The sequence below is a fragment of the Carassius gibelio genome, chromosome B18, assembly GCF_023724105.1.
Source record: "Carassius gibelio isolate Cgi1373 ecotype wild population from Czech Republic chromosome B18, carGib1.2-hapl.c, whole genome shotgun sequence".
Classification (NCBI taxonomy): Eukaryota; Metazoa; Chordata; class Actinopteri; order Cypriniformes; family Cyprinidae; genus Carassius; species Carassius gibelio.
The window spans coordinates 15915324-15937479 of NC_068413.1; the positions used below are offsets into that span (position 1 = coordinate 15915324).

Genomic DNA, 22156 nt, shown 5'->3' on the forward strand with positions numbered 1-22156 from the left:
TGAGTGGTTGTCTTTAACTCTTTCCCCATAAGCATTTTTGAAAAAAGTTGCCAGCCACCGCCGGTGATTTTTATGATTTTCACTCAAATTTGATTGTATATTGACAGTATAAGGATACACATCTGATTTTTTTCTCAACTGTTTAGATTCACTTAAGACATAACTAAAGCACAGCACACTGTGCAATTGTGGCCATGAAATGCTAGCGATTTATTCTAACCGGCATAAACTCCAGTCATAAAGGCTATTAAAAATCACACAGTGTGCACCCGGCTAAACAGTTTTTCAAAGATACTTGCCAAGACAGGTATTTCGACGTGATTTGGTATGTATTTGTCAGTACAAGCGTGAAAACAGGCAAACTCAGTATGGTGCTATGAATTAAAGGGTAGGGTACATAACATGCACAGTTTCACCTAATCTCATGTTAATCTTGAGTACCTATAGAGTAGTACTGCATCCTTCATATATCCAAAAAGTCTTTAGTTTTATCATATATATAAAAGAAAAATACAGATTTCCGATTCATTCCGGAAAAAAAGCCGAGCTCATATAAGGACTTCCGTCCATGATTGTAAAAAAACTTTGGCCATGTTTAGCATGAGAAGCCATCTCTTTAACACTGTGAACAACTCTGAATACACGAAACACCATTGTAACCCCCCCCCCCCTCCCCCATTAAGCTCTTTAATGTCTTTTTGTGCCTAAACGTTTTCAAAATTGATGAGGTGTATATACATATATATATATATATATAATATAATATTTATTATTATTATTTTTTTTTCAATTGCAAGAAGACAAGAACTAAATTTGGTGCTTGCGTGTCTGAGACGTCGAGTCAAGTTCTTTTGCATCTACTTTTGTTTGAATACTTTAAAATCTCTTGAATGATAAGTTTTCATGACAAACACGAAGCAGTGGCCCATCAACTCCCATTAGTGTATTTGATTTTTGAGCCCTATAGGGTCAGACCAGGACATGAGGACTTTTCAATAGTTTTTGCCAGTTCATTAATATTGATATTTAACAGAGACAGGATGAGGCTGCATCCATGATGGAAACCTTTATTCGGAGTGTAATAGTTGATCAATTTGTCATTAATTTTGCCAAAGCATTTATTCCCATTGTGTATGTCCTTCATGGTAGATATGGGACCCACTTTATATTAAGTGGCCTTAACTACTATGTACTTACATTTTAATTAATAATTTAGTACAATGTACTTATTGTGTACATACATGTTTTTACATTGTACTTATATTAAAAAAAAAAAAAAACATGTAATTACATCTGTATTTAATTTCTGTAATTACATGTATAATTACACTGTTGACCCATACTTTACACCTTAACCCACCTTAAACTTACCCATACCTCCAACCCTCTCCCTAACCTTACACCTATCCCACCTCAATAGCAGCAAAAGTGTTTTACAATACAATATGGACACAATAAGTACATTGAACTTATTATTTTATGTAAGTACATTGTAGTTAAGGCCACCTAATATAAAGTGGGACCCAAAACATTTTCAATTTACAGATACATATTTAATGAATTCAGGCTTAAAGTGCACACTCTGATCTTTAATTTAAGGATATTATCATCACAATTGGATGAAAGGTTTAGGAATAACAGTACTCTAATATGTGCATGCCCTTTTTTCAAGGGACCATGAGTAAATGGAAAAAACACTCAAAAGCCGTTTCATGAACATATGTGGGCTATTTCTTCATTATGGGAAACCCAGTCTCTGGTGATGTCCATGAGTTCCAGACTTAAGGCAGTCATTGCCTGCAAAGGCTTCTCAACAGAATATAAAAATTCATGTTTTATTTATGATTGTATTTATTTGTCCAATTATATTTGAGTGCCTGAAAAGGTGTGTGTGTGTATGGTCGGGGTCATCTTAATTGTTTCATTTTAAATGTATTCTGGTAGCAAACAGAGCCAACATTCTGAAAATTGTGTCAGTCCAAAATGTGTATGTGTGCGTGTGTTTAAAATATATGTAAATAATTTATGTAAAGTATACATACTTTTTGATTACTTTTAATTTTAATTGATTTCTCTCTATTCAGGCTGTTCTGACAAATGTTCTCTTATTTTTTTATTTATTTTTTGAAGTTATACAATTTCATAAAGATGAACATCTCAAGTGGATAAACATGTGAAGCAGACAAATGTATAAAAGTCTGTATGACCAAAACAAGTTTTAACCAAAGTTATGGCATTATGGCAAGGTAAGACTATTTCTTTTGTGTCTCTCTTCCCATTATTGCATTTTTAGTGTTTCTCTCTGGATGTAAAAGGATGATGTAGCACTTAGGGGCAAATATGGCCACCAGTAATCCAAAACTAGAAGCTAAAATGGCAAATATCTCCACAGCCACTGCATATTTTCCTGGTGAGCTCACATATGCTGGAACAAATGCAATCCACACAGCACAGAAGATCAACATACTAAAAGTGATAAACTTTGCTTCATTAAAATTATCTGGTAGATTTCTTGCCAGGAAGGCTAACAAAAAGCTTATTGCAGCCAATAGTCCAATGTATCCCAGCAGCATAGAAAAACCAGCCACTGAGCCTATAGCACATTCATAAACTATTTTAGAGCGAGTATACTGGTTGTTTTTATGGGGTGTTGGAGAGGCAGTTGATAACCAGACTGCACATATCACAACCTGGAGGGCTGTTAGAACCAAAACTGTGCATCTTTGTTGAGCTGCTCCAAACCATTTCATAGCGCCTTTGCCCTCTGGCCGAGATGACTTGAACACGGCTATAACCACCATAGTCTTGACCAGGATGCTGGAGACACACAGGACAAAGCTTATGCCAAATACAACATGTCTTAACTGACATGTCCACAATTCTGGCCGTCCAATGAACAGCAGCACACACAGGAAACACAGTTTGAGTGACAACAACAGCAGGAAGCTGAGCTCTGAATTGTTGGCCCGTACTATGGGGGTGTTACGATGAAAAGCAAAAATGACCATCACAAGGGCACAGAAGCAGGCGCCAAGCAGGGAGGCACTTGTCAGTGAGATTCCGAGAGGTTCCTCATAGGATAAAAATTCTACTTCTTTGGGGACACATTGGTCCTTATCTGTACTTGACCAGAAGTCTTCTGGACACACTGTGCACTCAATAGCATCTATCAAATGACACAATAAAAAAAGAAGAAAAATGTAAGTTGAAAAGAAAATTCCCTTTTAATTATATGAAAATTTTGGAATATGACTCCTACCTGTAGTATTAGAAATTTCTCCATCTCTGCATGGCAGGCAGTCAAAACAGCAGACAGGAAGGCCCTTCCTTCTGGCTCGTCTGGTGCCTGGGGGGCAGCTCTCACTGCATACTGACTGTGGGGGCTTAAAGAGAAACCATCTGTTATTTAGTCATGTGTGATGTTACCTCTTTACATAATGATAAGTTGGCCTTTATTTTATTTTTATTTTTCTTGTTTGATAGCATTGACTATTATAGACTATCTGCAAAATATGACATTTATCATGCAATATTAGTTACCTTTTTTGTCTCAAAGTTCCAGTATATTGCATCCTCATTCAGTGTGAGGACCATCCCTGTTGCCACTCCTTCATTTACAACACCTACATTGTGGACTGCTATTGACCCATCAGAGCTTGGCTGCCAGTTCAGCACATCATAGATGGCCAGAGCATCTCCATTCTTATCAAATGACACATTATCCCCAAAGCCTGTGGTGAAGTTGACTTTCTGTAGGTAGTGAATCAACTGTAGAGATTGTAGTGTAACACCAATGAGCGGATGGTATTCAACCATCTGTTCCATGTTAATGAACCCTGACCCCTTTTGACACATTCTACACTCAAAGACCAGAACGTGAGTTAAAGAAAAAACAAGGACTTTCGTTTTACAACCCTCTTACAACATAACTCACCACCCTGGGCGCCGCCATGACGGCAATGTCCTGGCGGGGATGAGAGTTATAACACCTTGGAGACTATCCAGAGATGCGATATCGAACTTCAAAAGGGAAGACAAACAACCCCCCTTCTTGATCGCACATTCCAGTGAAACAGACGCACATACACTCAAAAACAGGCACAAGCATTTTTGCTGGCCCATGGACCTTCTTGTACTAAAACTACCTCTAAATGTATTTTAATGTCTCCCTTTTTGTGCTCAAATGTATGTATGCGGCATAGTGGAATATCTGAATGTCACTGTGTGTTTAATGCAAACTTTAGATGCATTTAGTTAATAGTAAGTCTGTATCTTCGGATACGGGACTGGTAAAAGCCTAGTTCTTAGTGTCGGTATAATCGTAAAAACGCGACTGTAACGAATCTTGATAGCAAATTACAAAAAGATGCATTGTGTCAGAGGAACGATCTTGCTTAAGAAAAGTGTTTAACTTTGACATCGCCATAAATTAGACCAGTGGGCGGAGATCAGCAAACAAAGAAGATTTTTCCCGCCTTAGTTTGTTTACACTTCATTGGCTCATACTAAAAAATAGGTGTAAACCTAGAGTTACTTAAAAGCTCAGGGAAACCTGTATTCTGGGCATTCCGCCAGAGAGAAAAGAGGATTCCCAGCTTTGCAACCGGACTTCAAGAAGTTCTCCGTTATTCTTCTTTACTTTTCGTTTCATTCTAGTTTTTCTTTATTGTCTGCTGATATTTGACTTCGTTCAATTGCCTTCACGAGCCAAACGAACTTAAGTCTAGTCATCTTTTGGCAAAGTTTACCTTCGCGTTAACCATCGAGCTCGCGTATCATCTGCTCTGGAAAGAACCACGCTGAGGCCGCACAGACCGGACAATTTGAGCGCAGCTACGCACAAGAGCCAGATCAAAGCAAGTACTTTCTTATATCGCAACTAAAATTGCTGTTTAAGGTTGTCTAGGCTATTCCATGTTTGTGAAATCATTCAATGACTTGGGGTCTCTTGCAAAGTTAACTGTTTGAAATTGCCACGCTGAGATTGCTTTCACTTTCACTTTCTCTCCCTCTCTCTCTCTCTCTTTATCTCTATCTCTCATTTATCTCATTATTATTCTTGTTCATTTACCTTGTTTAAATTGTATTTTCGTTTTGCTATATACTCATATTTACTCCGTGTGAATTGTAGTTATGTACTCTTTAGTCTGTTTTTATTAAATCCTATAATTTGCTTGAATTGAATTGTTTTATTGCTCATTGAGATCGAAGTTCCTGAATCGTGTGATCTACGCTACGAGCTTTGTTTTATATGAATTAATTTTCAGTAATCTTAGTAGTACAGACACAGAAAATATTGTTTTTTCCTGATCAGAAGATTAATATTTCTTGGAGTTTGTAAGAAGGGTATTTTTATTGGATTTTGATAAGGAAGTCTAGCTTCCAGTTCGCTGGACGAACAGATTGTCTAGAGTAACTTAAATTAATTATAGTAAAGGTTACCTTTAAATGATTAAATATTCCCTCTTTGGGTAATTTAATATTTGTAAGCAATAAGCACGTTATATTCATAGACTCATGAATATTCACTTCATTTGAGTTAATTATTCCCCAGAAAGTGATTGTTGCTACATTAAATGGTGGAGTTAAATTTGGGCAGCGTTCAAACTTTGTTTTTGTGAGCAATATTCATTTTCATTTTCGTGAGCATTTTTGGATGTTAATATTATGTTTGCGCATTTTTGAATTGTGAGTTAAGTCGCGCTTCCAGCGAACTCATTTGGCACAAAGGCAGCTGTTCAGCCCAGTAACAGTTTCTAAAAATACCTATAGTCACTGTTATTTTAATAAAAATAAACTGCAGTAAATGTTAAAAGTCTCCTGTCAAGAGAAGACCAACATTTTCATATGAATAATTAAAAGATGAAGAAATCTTTTATTAATTGTAATATGTAAATCTGAACCTGAGCGATGTTCCTCTGATTCAGTTAAAAAGGCCTTGCATATTAAGTATCGTTATTGAATTTCGTGGTGAGCCACAGTGATATTCAAAATTTAAACGATAAAAACTCCTGGTCTAAATTGGCTTAGCTACCCGATTTTAAACCTAAAACATTTAAATCATAAGTGCTGTTTTGTTAAATGTTTATGGGAGGTAAAACAGATGGACAAAATCTGTTATTAACAGTTTTGTGTTGGTTAGAGAAAAGCTCCGGCCTCACGCGCTGTTTAATTTAGCACCTCAAGGGTCATAAAACCTTTGTCTGTTTGTGGGTTGCGATTTTGATGCAGAGAATCAGCGCTGATGAGCGCACAGAGATTAGATCATAGTGTAACTGACTGTCATTCCGCTATTTAAACACCAGAGGGAATTTTAGACGTTTCAAGTTGCCCTGTCTTCTGATTCCAGCTTGCATGAGTGCCATCTCTGGCCGTTTCAGATAAGGCTCTCGAATTACTAACCTCTATTTCTCTCTGTGATTTATTGAATTAGCTGTCTAAATTATCAATAATTATTTGCATTAACAGCTTTGCTCGTGCGAATATTATTTCAGCATTAGACAATTTTTGCCTGTTTTTGTTCACATTTACTTTGAATTTGGTTCAAACATGATCTGAATTAGAATTTAATTGTTTAATAGTGCAAATTAAGTGTCTCAGCCCAACCACTGATTAACCCATTTAGAAGGGAGCAAGCCATCTAGTGGCAGTAACCTGTTAAGTCAGTTCACAGCTTGCATCTCTCTGATCTCTTTCTTTTCGGTTCTGTTTTGAATTGCTTCATCTACTTTTACCCTTTCTGATTAATTTCATAATTATTAATGATACATTACTGTTATCGTTGGGTATTATAGGGCATTCATTCCGATTTTTCCAATTAATTCTTCTCACCTGCTTATTTTAAATTTAGATTTAAACCAGTTTTGAATTTTTAATTTGAATTAAGTTTTCTGCCCACCAGGTTAAGCCACAGAGAGTGAATACGCCCCTTTGTGGTGAAAACCAGCTTCTTCTTCTCCCGTGCTCATTCCTGTCTTTTGTTATTTATTTTATTATTATTATTATTATTTTTTTATTATTATTATTATTATTATTATTTTTTTTTTTATTATTTTTTTTTTCCTCTTTAATTTTTTTTTTTATTATTAATTTTTATTATTATTATTTATTTTTATTTTTTTATAGTTTTATTCAACTTTTTATTTTATTTTATTCTATATAGCCCTTTTTGTTTTTTATCTTTCCTCTCTCTTTTTGCTTAGATTATTTTGATAATTACCATCATTATCATAAGCTTTTGTTTTTGTTTTATCATCATTAGGTAAAGCTGTTTACCTCTCATTTCTACATATATATTTACTCAGTTGATGATTAAACAAACCAAACCTTAATTCACTTTAAGTTTCCTTTGTTCATCCTTTGTGTATTTGATTGTAGAACTCCTTTGGTGATAGGACAGTCATCTCAGGTTTCCAGTGAGCAAGGGGGCCAACCGGCGTTGCCAACACTGGCCGTGAGTGAAACTCGGTCCCTCTTATCTCTGTTCGTTTGCGCCACGCAGTGGAAGACATCAGCAATTTGGCACTCCAACGGTGATCAATCAGTCCAGCTGACACACGACGCAATCTCTGGGACCAGTACCTAAACCGGGGGCTAAATCGGGGCCCACTTTCTTTTCTAAAGAGAGGGTTCTGGGGAACAGCCCAATTTTGTAGTGCTGTCTGGCGGTTGACATCTTGGTGTTGCCGGTTGTGTTAAAAGTCACAAGCTGTTTGAGAGGGCGCAACGTCAGAGTAACGGAGGGCCAGGGACACTGCGGTTGAGTGTTTGGGAGCGCCAGGGAGGCTGACCGTGCCGCTGGATTCCACCAGGTGAACCAAAAGTGATAAAACCTATCCACTTATTATAAGGCGCAGAATATTAGATATTCCCCCTGATATTTATGTTAAGTGTTTGGTCCATTTTCCTCTGTAAGCCACACCCTTTTCCTAGGTCTCTTACTCCCCTAGCCGCACGTGCTGTAGGCCCCTAGCAGAAACTCTTGTGAAAAACAGCAGGCTTAATTTTTTTTTTTTATTCTCTACCTAACACTTCTAGCGTTCTTATTCATTCCATTTCATTGCAGACCAATTTATTTGGTGTTTTGTTTTCACGGTGCTCTTTCCTATCTTCACCTTTTTGCATGCTGTTGTGATTCTGTTTCTTGCAGTTCACCGAGAGACCCCAAGGAGAGCTAAGTAGTAGAGCGACAACCGAGCAGCCGGTGTCACCAGGTGACCCACGAGGCTATCCCCTGTCAAGTCTCTATTTTGGGCCGACCCTAATTGGACCCGCCTCCCTGTCTAACTGTCTGCATCAGTTAGCCAAAATTCTTAGAGACGGCATAGCCGTACGATAGCTCGTTAACCAGAGAACGAACTTGCATTGGCCTCTTTGTGTGTGTGTTGTGCTTCTCTTGTCCGCAGTGAGCCAAGATGTCGCGTGCATCCAGTCCCGCAGTCCCTTGGGATCAGCTAGCGACATGGCTGGAGACGATGACGACCTCCTTCCTGCCAAAGGACACCAGTGACCTGCAGCACTTGAGCCAGGGACAACTGGATACTGAGATGGACCAGCTGATGGCGAACGATCCGACGCAGAGTTACACCCACAAAGAACTTGCCAGGATCACAGGGACCCTAGCTCACCTCCTCATCGCCCAGGCAAGGATCAGCGAAAGGAGCAACCACGACTTGGAGCAGGAAGCCGCGGCTCTGAGACTTCGAGTGGAGGAAGCCCTACAGCATCAGGCCCACACCCAGAGTCGTCTAGATAAGCTACTTCTCGAGACTCAAGACCAGCACGAGAAAGAGAACGCTACAGATCCAGAACTACAGAAAGAAGTGGAAAGACTTCAAAATGCCCTGGAGAATCTTCGTCTGGACACAGACCAAAGAGAACATTTGGAGAGAGAAACCCGAGAGAGACTCGAGGCAAAGCTCCGACAAGGTGACACTCTCCTTGAAAGGGCTGAAATCGAACTGAAAGAAAGAGATGCTAAAGTGAAGGCCTATGAAAATCACCTGGAAATGGCCCGAGCTGAAATCCACGACCTTACACAGCGTAAAGACTCTCTAATAGATGAACTTGACATGGTTCACAGAGAACTGAAACATTCTTATAGCCTGCAACGTGAACAGAAAGAGGAAACACACTCCACAGAGTTTCCCCTGGCCAGTGAACCCCAGCGTGTCAGCCAAGAACTTCGAGCTGGAAAAGGGGGTGAAAGCCTGCTTTTCAAAATGTCACCAGCCAGCCTCCACGAACCCCTGTCAGCAGTGGGGGAAGGAAAACCCTTCCAGAAAGTCCGGGTCACCAGCCACGGACACATAACTCCAAAAGAACTGGACAAGCTGGCTAGAAACATCCCTACGTTCAACCCAGATCCTGCAGGAGGCCACGACATTCACGCTTATTTACAAGATATAGACTTTCACTTGCAAACTGTCACCAACGTAACCACTTGGGACAAATTGTACCTGCTCAGAATTACGTCCAGTCGTGAGGTACGCAGTTTCTTAGACCGTCAACCAGAGACTGTCAAAATGGACTACCAGCAACTGCGAAAAGCTTTGGTGCGTGAATTCTCTGATCCAGAATCAGACCAAGGGCTAGTAACCGCAATGGACCTCAAGCAAGGTCGACTTGAAACCCCACCTAATTTCTACAACCGACTGCGACGTGCCTACTTCGGAGCAAGGAATGAACCAGGCATGGAGGAAGACGTCAACTTCCGAACTTTGTTTCTGCGAAACCTCCATCCTACTGTCAGCCACCATTTGGGAGTGTTAGCGTGCCCGCGTAGCATGTCAACGCAACAGTTACGTGATTTAGCACATAAGGCCTACACCAAACAAAAGACTGTGTCAGAAAAGACTGTAAAACACCCAACTATTTGCTCTGTCTCTGAGTCCCATTCAGAGTTGACCCTAGAGGGCGCCCAACAGCACCCCAGTTATACACCCATCAACCGAGAGTCAAGACCGTTCCAAGCCAGCAGAGGGCAGCGCGGTCGCGGTGGTGGTGCCCGTCCGAAGCACCAGAACGACCGCTCTGGAATATCCTGGGACCGGCCTCGCCCCTCCCATAACCAAAAGGGGGGGGGCACCTGGGAAGCCGGCCGGCGACCCAGAACTAGCCAACCTCCAGCCTCCAGAACACCAAGCCCAGGGAGGCGGGAGGGGGAACACTCTCGACGTGATGCTTGGAAACTCAAGGCTGAGCCCACATCTAAAAAGGAAAGTGCAGCCACATCCGAAGCTGCAGAACTTCTGAGAATACTGAGAGAGTTCCTTCAACAGAAACCTCACAAGGAGGACAAGAAGGATAAACCAGACACCGCATGACTAAACCTTATGCCTGAAACCAGCACCACTCCCAACGTCTCCACAACTGAACCAAGCACACAGAACACTGTTTGTCAACCACGAACTATTGAACTAGCTGTTGCCTCATCAAACAATAGCAACACCCACTCAGTCCAGCTGACGTCTGCACCTCCTGACCAAGAAAGCATCATCCCACACACTGAGGTGCCAGAAAGTGCTGTTTTGGTTATCTGTACCCACAACGAAACACACAAAACATACCCTAACTGCTTATCGATCAACACACAAGCCCCAACACCAAAACTCCTGGGGAACCTGATCGAGAAGGGAGTGGCTCGGAAACTCTACCTAACCATCACTTTAGAAAAGGAAATGAGACTCGAAGCCCTTGTGGACACAGGGTCAGACCTCACGTTGATTTCGGCTCAACTATTTGATAAGCTCAAATTTGAAGCTCAGAGACAGAATCGAACTCTAAATTTTCACACTTGCAAGCTGAATGTGCAGTCATACAGCCAAAATGACATCCAGCTCAGAAATGTAGCTCCCATCCACCTGACGATCGGACCTATGAGCCTAGTACATCCTATTTATGTCTCACCAATGAACAATTATTCATTTCTCATCGGGAAAGACCTGCTTGATCGCTTTGAGCCTTTACTAGATTTCAAACAGCTGAAAGTCTGGGCTCAAGTGCGAGAACCTCTTCCCCTCCAACCACACAGGTCGCCGGTGCCAGACGGTCAGGTCACAGAGGTCACGAGAATTCCCACGGTGCCAGACGGTCAGGTCACAGAGGTCACGAGAATTCCCACAGAGCCAGACTGTCGGGTCACAGAGGTCACGGGAACCCCAGCAGCCAGCCATAGGTATCCAGCCTCAACAACAAACCAAGGCTCAAGTTCGATCCTCTGTACCTTCAAGGCCACTAAACACTCTGATACCTACTGCCCCAAGGTCAAAACCGAACTGCAGCTGCATGATATAACAACAACGGACAGTATTCTGGCCATATGGGCAGACAACTCAGCCATTAGTCTGTCACTATACAATGCAATCACTGAGAAGACACCTGACCTCCCTTATGCCAGCAAGCGCACTCGTTTCCCTTTGAACTCACACCCATCCTCAATGGTGTCTGCTAGAGGAATCTGCGCTTTGCATGTGAAATGGAATTATCGGTGCCTGACTCATTATTTCCTGGTCCTTCCGGACCTGCCACACGATGTTTACATTGGAGCAGACCTCTTGATTCGCCTCAAGGCTCATGTGGACACTTTTAATGAAGTTGTATGGGCCCCATTGACTTTGCAGCCACACGTTTCCATCAACCATGACAACCTCATATCAGGGCAGACCATCCCAGAAGTCTGCACTTTAGTCAACGAACAGGAAACGGTGGTACCAGCTTACACCAAAGGGGTCGCTATTCGGCTCAACATGCGATGGGGTCAAACCTTAAACCACACGCTGGGTTTCTTCCAACCCTCACCTGAATGTGTGGAACTCGGACTCACACTGGAAGCCACACCCCTCACTGAAGTGTCATCTCGTGTAGTCTACATCCTGTTCAACAACTGCACGGCAACTAACATCAACATTCCCAAGGCCTACCGGCTGGGATGGCTAGTAAGCCATGACTTTCATGATTTTGAACTTGTACTACCTGTCATTGGTCCCATTCCACCCGCACTGATACCCGAAGGGAGTACAGACAGTACATTGTTCACTGCACCCTTCAAACTCATTGCCATCACATCTGTTATGTCGGTGCCTAAAGACCAAGTGTGCAGAACGGAGCTGACCGAGGACGAACACCTCACAATATACACAGTCTCCCACAAGAACGTCGGTGAGGCTCATGAACCTACTACACCTCTCAATGCCAACCCGACTGATGACACACCGATGGAGGAGCCTTACCCAGGTTTTGAATCTCAAGTGCAGCAAATTCTACAAGACGCTAATGCACTTCAAAGCGATACAGATCGTCAAGGACTCAGACAAGTTCTGTATAAGTTCAAAGAATCCTTTGCCAAAGACTCTCTAGACTGTGGTCTCACCAACCTCCACACGGTGCGCATCCCTACGCACCCTGATGCTCCTCCCACTTTTGTCAGACAGTACAAGATTCCCATCGCCTCACACGAACCAGTGCAGGAGATCATCGAATCTATGCTTGAAAAGGGGGTCATCCGTCCATGCAACAGCACCTACTCAGCCCCCATCTGGCCCGTCCTCAAACCTAACGGCAAATGGCGACCCACCATTGACTACAGGAAACTGAATCAACAGGTGCCGCTGTCACGATGGCCCATGACCCAGCTAGAACAAGAACTACCCCGAATCAGAGGAGCCACAATCTTCTCTACACTTGATGTGGCCTCTGGATTCTGGACCATTCCGGTGCACCCGGAAGACCAACACAAGTTGGCATTCACATTTGGCAACAGACAGTTCACCTTCAACAGGTGTCCGTTCGGCTACGCCAACTCACCAGCTGAATTCAACATCTTTCTGAACAAAGCCTGCCCAGACGCTAGAATGAGAGGCAACCTGATCTATGTAGACGATGTTCTCATGAAGAGCACAACGGTGGCCGACCACCTGAAAGAAATAGACTATGTTTTGAACCAACTATCCACCGCCGGAGCCAAGATCGCCCTCCACAAAGGACAGTGGTGCCGAACTAAGGTTAACTACGTGGGCCTGCTCATCGGATCCCAAGGCATTGAACCTCAGTCAAACCGCATTCATGCCATTCAGAACATCAAGCCTCCCACCCACGTCTCTGAGCTGCGGAGTTTTCTAGGGGTATGCAATTACTCTCGACAGTTCATCGAAAACTACTCGGACATTGCCAGACCTCTGACAGCTCTGCTAAAAAAGGACTGCCCTTTCGTCTGGTCAGAGGCCCAAGAACACGCCATGAAAGAACTAAAAAGACATTTATGCACAGCTCCGTGTCTTGCTTACCCCGATCCACAAAAGGAATTCTACCTGGAAGCTGGGTTCTCCAACCAATGTCTCAGTGCTGGCCTGTACCAACGGCATGATCAAGACAAGAAAGTAGTTGCCTATGCCAGCAAGACACTGCTTCCACCAGAGTGTAAGTTCTCAGACTGTGAAAAAGCTCTGCTCTGCACTGTATGGGCCATTCAGCGATTCTCCAATTACATTGGGGCACAGAAAGTTATCATAGAGACTTGCCACCAGCCAGTAATGTTCCTCAACAGCCAGCGAATCCGAGATGGCGTGGTCACCAATTCACGCATAGCCACATGGTTAATGGCTCTCCAAGGACGCAATGTTGAGGCACGGTATGCACAGAATCACAAGTCTGCCCTGGGCAATGGACTGGCCGCATGCCAAAACTGTTCTGATAACATATCTGCAGAAGAAATGGGCGTGCAAGAACCCCAACAGCAACAACCGACCTGTCACAGGTACTTTGAAGAGAATGCGTGTCAGGGCATGCTCACAGCCTACGTCGATGGATGCTCCTACAACCACGATGGCATCCTCAAGGCAGGTGCAGGAGTGCTGTGGGTCAACGACCAGCCATGTTCCCCACAACACTTCAAGTTAGGTCCCCAGTCATCACAATATGCAGAAATAGCAGCCATTCTCATAACTCTGCAGATCGCATCAGCCCATGACATCAGAGAAATCCTCATCTGTACAGACTCTAACTATGCCAGACTCAGTTTTGTGTGCCACCTTACCGGCTGGAAACAGAATGGTTTCAAAACGGCAAACAACAAGCCAGTCAAACACCAACACCTGTTCCAAGAATGTGATAACATCACCGAAATGCACAATATGACTGTGTACTGGAAGAAGGTAAAAGGACACTCTAAGCTACCAGGGCTGGACAAAGATTTAAATGATAAAACCGACGCCCTCGCCAAAACAGGCGCACTACACGGGGAGGTGTGGTCACCCCCAGAACCCACACCCAGCCCCGATGTTGCAGTATTAACCCGCAGCAAACGACCTTCACCTGTGGCAGTGCCCGCCTCACAGTCGCTATCGCTAACTCCGCAGATCTCCAACAACGACATTGCGGATATGCAAGCCTCTGACACTGCCATAAAGACAATTCTTAACCACCTCTCTGACCCCTCCAACCACCCTATCACTGAAGCTGAGCTCAATGATGACTCGTGCCTCCGACACCTGTATAACACCAGACACATGCTACGTGTACAAGACGACATTCTGTGGTTTGCACCTGATGACAGCACATCGCCACGGCTCGTGGTGCCACGATGCCAAAAGGGGGTAATGCTAATGTACGCCCACGACACACCATGTGCTGGACACCACGGTGCCAGAGCCACGTATGACACACTGAGACAGGTGGCATTCTGGCCCGGCATGCAACAAGATGTGGCAGAGTACGTCAGAGAATGTCTTGTGTGCTGCCAGTTCACACCAGCAAACCCAAACCACAGAGCCCCACTGCAACGCAGAGGGATCACGTTCCCGTGGTCAGACCTCCAAATCGACTGGGTAGGGCCCCTGCCCAGATCAACAAGAGGCAACAAGTACTTCCTCACGGTGGTGTGCCAGTTTACCAAGTGGGTAGAGTGTCTGCCAGCACCTAATGACACTGCCCAAACCACTGCATACCTCCTGATGAACCATATCTTCTCCCGGTTCGGATTGCCACTGAGAGTCAACTCAGACAGAGGTACCCACTTCACGGCCGAGATCATGCAACAGATCTGGAAATGCCTAGGGGCACAAGCTAAACTACACATCAGCCACCATCCAATTGCATCCGGCCAGGTAGAGAGATCGAACAGAGCGGTGGTCGCCATGCTGAAAAAGTATGTGTCTGCTAATCAGAAAGACTGGGATGTGAAACTACCCCTTGTGTTGATGGCCATCAGAGCCACCCCACAGGAATCAACACGGGTGTCCCCTTTTGAACTCATGACTGGGCGGCAGATGACCCTGCCACTACACTTGCTGTATCAACCAGGAGACTCCAACCTTGTCACTGCTTACACCACATTCCAGTACCTTGACGAGCTCCATAGACACTTGAAAACAACGTTTGCTTTTGCCCAGCAACACCTGCAAAAAAGTGCTGAAGGCCAGAAAGCATACTATGATCGGAAAGCGTCACACCAGGAACTGAATGTGGGCGACAGGGTCTTGTATTACCGCTTCACCCCGCCAACTCAGACAGGCCCCCAGCGGCTGTCAAAGAAATTCCTGCCACACTGGACGGGACCTCATGAGATTATGAACAAACTCTCCCCAGTTGCGTACCAAATCCAGCTAAGTCGGGGATCGAGAGAACCAGTTCTCAAATGGGTCCACCGTAACCAGATTAAGAGACATGTGGCCACTAGCAGAGAAAGACAGGGAGGGGCCAATGCAAGCTAAACACCAACCGCCGCCATCGAAGCGAAAAGACTGTCCCATCCAACCCGGGACAAACCTCACTGACCTGTTCCCTCTCTCTCTTTTCCCTTTTCCTCCCCATCTCTCTCTCTCTCTCTGGCCTGTAACAGGATGCTGCTGTGGATTCTCATCCTGTGCTTCCAGTCAACCAGAGGCCAGCCGTCATCAGACATTATCACACCGGGTCCTGCCTCGGGCATTGTATTGAGAGAGCAACCGGGACTCCTGATCACGAATTGTCGGACGTACACCCAGAAAGTATACGTTCGACTCGACCCCCGCAACGTCTACAGAGCACACTACCCCCGTGCAGTAGCCCAGTACAGCTGGGCCGGTGCCCGTTGGACAGAGGATTCCCTCCAGCACGCCGAGGCCGATGTCAAGCACATGCTCAACCAACTTGAGAAGATGACTGTTACCCAGGCGGAACTAGGTGGACACAACCGCCGCCCCAAACGTTTCCTGGGAGCGCTGCTCGGAGCCGCCGCTGCTGTTGGAACTCTGTTCAACATCGGTATGTCCAGTGTCAATGCAGTAAATATAGCCACTGTGAGACGGCATGTGGCTGAAATTCAGACTGAACTTCCACAGCTAAAAGAGCAACTCACTACACAGAGTGCATCCTTGCAAACCATTGGAAAGACTTTGAAAGGAACTGTGGTCATTCTCAACACCCACAGCGTGCTTTTGAACCAGACCATGAACTCCATGAAACAGCTGTTCACTGTGTTCCAGAATGACTTTGCCCAAACGCAGCTGGTCACAGCATTAATGACTGACATGCTACGGGAAGTGAGTTCTTCCATCGACAGTCTAGCCATGGGAAGAATTCCACCATACCTGATACCCCTAAGCTTGGTGCAAGATGTGCTGGCTTCCGCCATCACCACACCCACTGATCCTATGCAAATCCACCTTGCCTACTCTCTAGGTAGTGCTATTCCCCTTTACGTGGATCCTGAGCAGAAGGAGATGAGTTTCCTCCTGAACTTACCCATCATAGAGTCAAGCCGAATCTACAGACTCAAAGACATTGTTAATGTGGGGTTCTGGAAGGATAACACTCATATCAAGATACGTACCCCTGAGGTGGTGGCGTACCATGACAGCAACACCCAGCTGTACTTAGCCCCAAACCTGCACATGTGCACCCTAACTAAAGACATTCACTACCTCTGCCCCAGCAAGCCATTTCTCAGAGACAATACTGATGGAATCTGCGGGTTGCAACCCATGATCAGCGACACGCGTTGCCCTGCCGATGCCCAGCCTCGCAGCCACGTCACCGAGACGCAAGCTGAGATTGTAGGTGATAGATGGCTCGTTAACACTCCAGTACGTACCGCTACACTGACGTACGACCAGCATGACACAGCCACCCGTGTCAATCTGCTCGACCAGAGCATGTGGATTCAAGTCCCACGAGGGGCCATCCTCCACCTCGACGATCTGGCCTTATACCATCTTCCGAGTGAAGAGTACCAATCAGAACTAGAAATCCCATCCTTCTTCAAGAACTACAACTTCACCCTAGGTCCGGAGTTGGAACTGTGGATTGAAAAAGGCGGGCCTCAGCTCATTGACATTGCTCCCGTCGACGCAGCCCTCCAAGCCTTGTCTCGATTACCCATCCTGAACACCTCACCTGTTGTCCAAGCCTGGACTGCAGCTGACACAGCACTGTGCATCTCCATGGTCGTCGGCCACACCCTGACCCTTGGCGTGGCCTTAGTCCTATACAGGAAACTCAACGAGATGCGAATCTCTGCAGCTAAACTCAAGACAACTAGGATTGGAAGTCTCCGATGGAAACCCCGAAGGGAAGGTAACACACCAGAGACGGATAAGGACCTCATCGAGTTGAGTCCTCAGCCCTAACAAACACCTGCTACCCGACTGTCAGGATTCACCTGCCATCCGACCATGGTGGTGGGTGTTGTCCGATAATGACCACAGGGCATCATCCGACCACAAAGGGGGAATGTAACACCAATGAGCGGATGGTATTCAACCATCTGTTCCATGTTAATGAACCCTGACCCCTTTTGACACATTCTACACTCAAAGACCAGAACGTGAGTTAAAGAAAAAACAAGGACTTTCGTTTTACAACCCTCTTACAACATAACTCACCACCCTGGGCGCCGCCATGACGGCAATGTCCTGGCGGGGATGAGAGTTATAACACCTTGGAGACTATCCAGAGATGCGATATCGAACTTCAAAAGGGAAGACAAACAACCCCCCTTCTTGATCGCACATTCCAGTGAAACAGACGCACATACACTCAAAAACAGGCACAAGCATTTTTGCTGGCCCATGGACCTTCTTGTACTAAAACTACCTCTAAATGTATTTTAATGTCTCCCTTTTTGTGCTCAAATGTATGTATGCGGCATAGTGGAATATCTGAATGTCACTGTGTGTTTAATGCAAACTTTAGATGCATTTAGTTAATAGTAAGTCTGTATCTTCGGATACGGGACTGGTAAAAGCCTAGTTCTTAGTGTCGGTATAATCGTAAAAACGCGACTGTAACGAATCTTGATAGCAAATTACAAAAAGATGCATTGTGTCAGAGGAACGATCTTGCTTAAGAAAAGTGTTTAACTTTGACATCGCCATAAATTAGACCAGTGGGCGGAGATCAGCAAACAAAGAAGATTTTTCCCGCCTTAGTTTGTTTACACTTCATTGGCTCATACTAAAAAATAGGTGTAAACCTAGAGTTACTTAAAAGCTCAGGGAAACCTGTATTCTGGGCATTCCGCCAGAGAGAAAAGAGGATTCCCAGCTTTGCAACCGGACTTCAAGAAGTTCTCCGTTATTCTTCTTTACTTTTCGTTTCATTCTAGTTTTTCTTTATTGTCTGCTGATATTTGACTTCGTTCAATTGCCTTCACGAGCCAAACGAACTTAAGTCTAGTCATCTTTTGGCAAAGTTTACCTTCGCGTTAACCATCGAGCTCGCGTATCATCTGCTCTGGAAAGAACCACGCTGAGGCCGCACAGACCGGACAATTTGAGCGCAGCTACGCACAAGAGCCAGATCAAAGCAAGTACTTTCTTATATCGCAACTAAAATTGCTGTTTAAGGTTGTCTAGGCTATTCCATGTTTGTGAAATCATTCAATGACTTGGGGTCTCTTGCAAAGTTAACTGTTTGAAATTGCCACGCTGAGATTGCTTTCACTTTCACTTTCTCTCCCTCTCTCTCTCTCTCTTTATCTCTATCTCTCATTTATCTCATTATTATTCTTGTTCATTTACCTTGTTTAAATTGTATTTTCGTTTTGCTATATACTCATATTTACTCCGTGTGAATTGTAGTTATGTACTCTTTAGTCTGTTTTTATTAAATCCTATAATTTGCTTGAATTGAATTGTTTTATTGCTCATTGAGATCGAAGTCCCTGAATCGTGTGATCTACGCTACGAGCTTTGTTTTATATGAATTAATTTTCAGTAATCTTAGTAGTACAGACACAGAAAATATTGTTTTTTCCTGATCAGAAGATTAATATTTCTTGGAGTTTGTAAGAAGGGTATTTTTATTGGATTTTGATAAGGAAGTCTAGCTTCCAGTTCGCTGGACGAACAGATTGTCTAGAGTAACTTAAATTAATTATAGTAAAGGTTACCTTTAAATGATTAAATATTCCCTCTTTGGGTAATTTAATATTTGTAAGCAATAAGCACGTTATATTCATAGACTCATGAATATTCACTTCATTTGAGTTAATTATTCCCCAGAAAGTGATTGTTGCTACAGTAGACAGGACAGGTGTCATATGTTTATCTGAAATTTGAATTAAAATAGAGCATATCTTTTTCTTTTCCACATTCAGCTCTTCGATATGCTTTAAGAGCATCTGCACTATACCTCTGGGTCTCACCTGCCAAGGTTTCAGGTTAATTACGTCCGCACATTTGTTCCCACTAAATGGTCCTCGTCCCTCCTCACATTGCATCAGGTCATGAAGTGCATGTGCCAGGGCATAAACTGCCTTATAGACATTGTAAGATGCCCTCAACCCAGAAACATCAGTGTATGTTGTGTGTGTCTTGTTCAGATCCTCCTTTCCTGTACACACCTTTTTCAAATGCTCTCCATCTGACTTTCTATCCCCAGTTTCAAAACTGCACCCAAACATGTTCTCCCAGAAGATTCTCAACATGTTATTTTGTGGATCATTGCTGGGATAAAGATGTAGCAAGAAGTCATGAAGCCCCTGAATTTCTCCACGCCTAATAGCAATGCCCAGTGTGCCCCCCAGGAATGACAGGAAACGTGGAGTGTGGTATTCAAGAGAAGTGGCCCAAGCTTCACTTGCAATCCACTGCCTGCCTGTTATGTTCTGCAACACCACCTCATCCATCAAAGGCAGCAGATAGGATGAAAGGGCAAAAACAACCATCACTCTCGCTGTAGAGGCCTGAATCAATCCTGTTATACGCTGAATATCTCTAGGGTTGTGATCATTGGGTAGGAGTTCAGAAAAGGCAACACAATGTCCAAACAGCTGCATTTCTTGCTGGAACAACTGAGCAGCATAGATGCCGTAGTCGTCATCACTGTAGAGGAGACCAACCCAGGTCCATTCAAAATGCCTTAAGATCTGAACCATAGCTCGCACCTGGAAGGCATCACTGGGGATCGTTCTGAAGAAAGAGGGGTACTTTTTCCTGTCACTCAGACAGGAGCAGGTGGCATAGTGACTGACCTAATTAGGGGAAGAAAAAAGGAGAGGTGAAGGCATAGAAAAAAAAAAAATATATATATATATGCAAAATTGTATTGCATTTACATTTATTCATTTAGCAGATGCTTTTGTCCAAAGCAACTTACAGAATCAAGCATTATATATATATATATATATATATATATATATATTACTTTTTTTTCAGGATGAAGTTAGTGATGGAAAAGCTGAGTTTTCAGCTTGAAAAATGTCAGGGAATATATATATATATATATATATATATATATATATATATATATATATATATATACAGACACACAAAAGCGAATAAATTGTGAAAGAAACTGAGACAGGAATTTAATATGGCTATAAAGGATTGAAAAGGACAAAAAAGAAAGCAAGCAAGAAAGAATGAAAGAAAAATAAAATAAAATAAGCATGAAGTGTATTTTTACTTTTTTCATCCTATCTTACTATAGGTACTCGGAACAGCCCGAGAACACTGGAAATCGCAATGGAAGGAGTTGAACTTGCATCCCCCACGATTCCAACCACTGGAGGAGGGCCAGTACAGTTGAGATCATGGAAGGACTCCTCTGTTCCACTACTTAGGAACATGGCAGCCCGGAATGCCATTGCTAGCATCACACAGTTGTCATAAAGATGGTATCCAAGAGTGATGTTAGGCAGTAGGCTGGGATTCTTATTAATCTCGTCTATTGCAAAAGCCATGGTCTGTGCATGCTGGAAACCTTCCATATTAAATCTATTAAAAAAAAAAAAGTGATATTAAAGAGATTAATAACAAAAAGACAGACTAAAACAAGCAATAATACCTCAGAGTTCACACAATATTTCATGTCTCTTCCAATTTTGCAAACTTGGATAAATAATGCTTTCAATAAAGATTTTCTTTGTGAAAGAAACATTACTGCTTTCAAAAAATAAAACGCAAATTAACTAAGGTAAATGTGGGCAAAAATAATTTAAAATTTTTTAATCTTACTATCTTTCACTTTTATATTCATGCAGTCATTCTAACTCACTTTTCACAGTATGGTCGTTCTGGTTCCATTCTGAAGCTTAGATCTGGGAACACTGTGAAAAAGTGAACATGAAACAGGCCTCCAAGTATAAAATCTCCATCCTTGTACATTCCATTCAGCTTGAATCGTCCTTGTAGCAAACAAGTACCTGATCTGAGGATCGAATCTGCTGATATACAATTAAATGACATGCATAGAGAAAAATACAGAGTGAACCACATCTCTCTCTATTCCTGAGCCTCTCACCCACTCAGCTCACTAAATTATGATGAACATTGTGTGTGTTGCTTTAAATTAGTATGTGTGAAGTGGGTATTCCTAGAAACCAGGACGTCACTCTCCTGTCCCTCCCAACAAAGACAAAGAAACAGTACTGATGGAATAATGGACACATGCACAGGGAATTCTTGCTCTGGGCTTGCTTTTTTAAACATGCTGAGCTTTGGTTTTATAAACTTAAGTATAAGGATCAGCTATACTTGTCCATGTCTTCTTTTTAACAATGTTTTTCCACAGAATGTCCTCTAGATGTCAGTCATGGATTTATTATCATTTTACAGAGCCTACAACGGAATTAGGTAGCAATCCTTGGTGTTATTCACACATATAGCACCAAGAGGAATTGGAACAGTATTAATTTAAACTGCGGGATCTAATATATATATGTAACAATAGGACAATG

General features: G+C 43.2%; 1 protein-coding gene across 1 annotated transcript; it reads right to left on the reverse strand.

Moving 5' to 3' along the window:
- Positions 1 to 2252: 2252 nt before the first annotated feature.
- Positions 2253 to 21584, reverse strand: LOC127977777 (extracellular calcium-sensing receptor-like). The gene is made up of 6 exons (XM_052582903.1): positions 21475 to 21584; positions 20903 to 21194; positions 19622 to 20449; positions 3541 to 3768; positions 3260 to 3374; positions 2253 to 3166 (listed from the first exon to the last, which is right to left on the reverse strand). The coding sequence occupies exons 1-6, from the start codon at positions 21582 to 21584 to the stop codon at positions 2253 to 2255; spliced, it is 2487 nt and encodes an 828-aa protein (XP_052438863.1).
- Positions 21585 to 22156: the final 572 nt, after the last annotated feature.

Bases quoted from the DNA above. Each gene is read 5' to 3' on its own strand.
- LOC127977777 (XM_052582903.1), bottom strand. From the start codon at position 21,584: ATGTACAAGGATGGAGATTTTATACTTGGAGGCCTGTTTCATGTTCAC. The intron at 21,195-21,474 runs GTGAGTTAGAAT...TTTTTTTAATAG, and splicing joins GAACGACCATACTGTGAAAA to ATTTAATATGGAAGGTTTCC. The intron at 20,450-20,902 runs GTAAGATAGGAT...TCCCCTAATTAG, and splicing joins GGCTGTTCCGAGTACCTATA to GTCAGTCACTATGCCACCTG.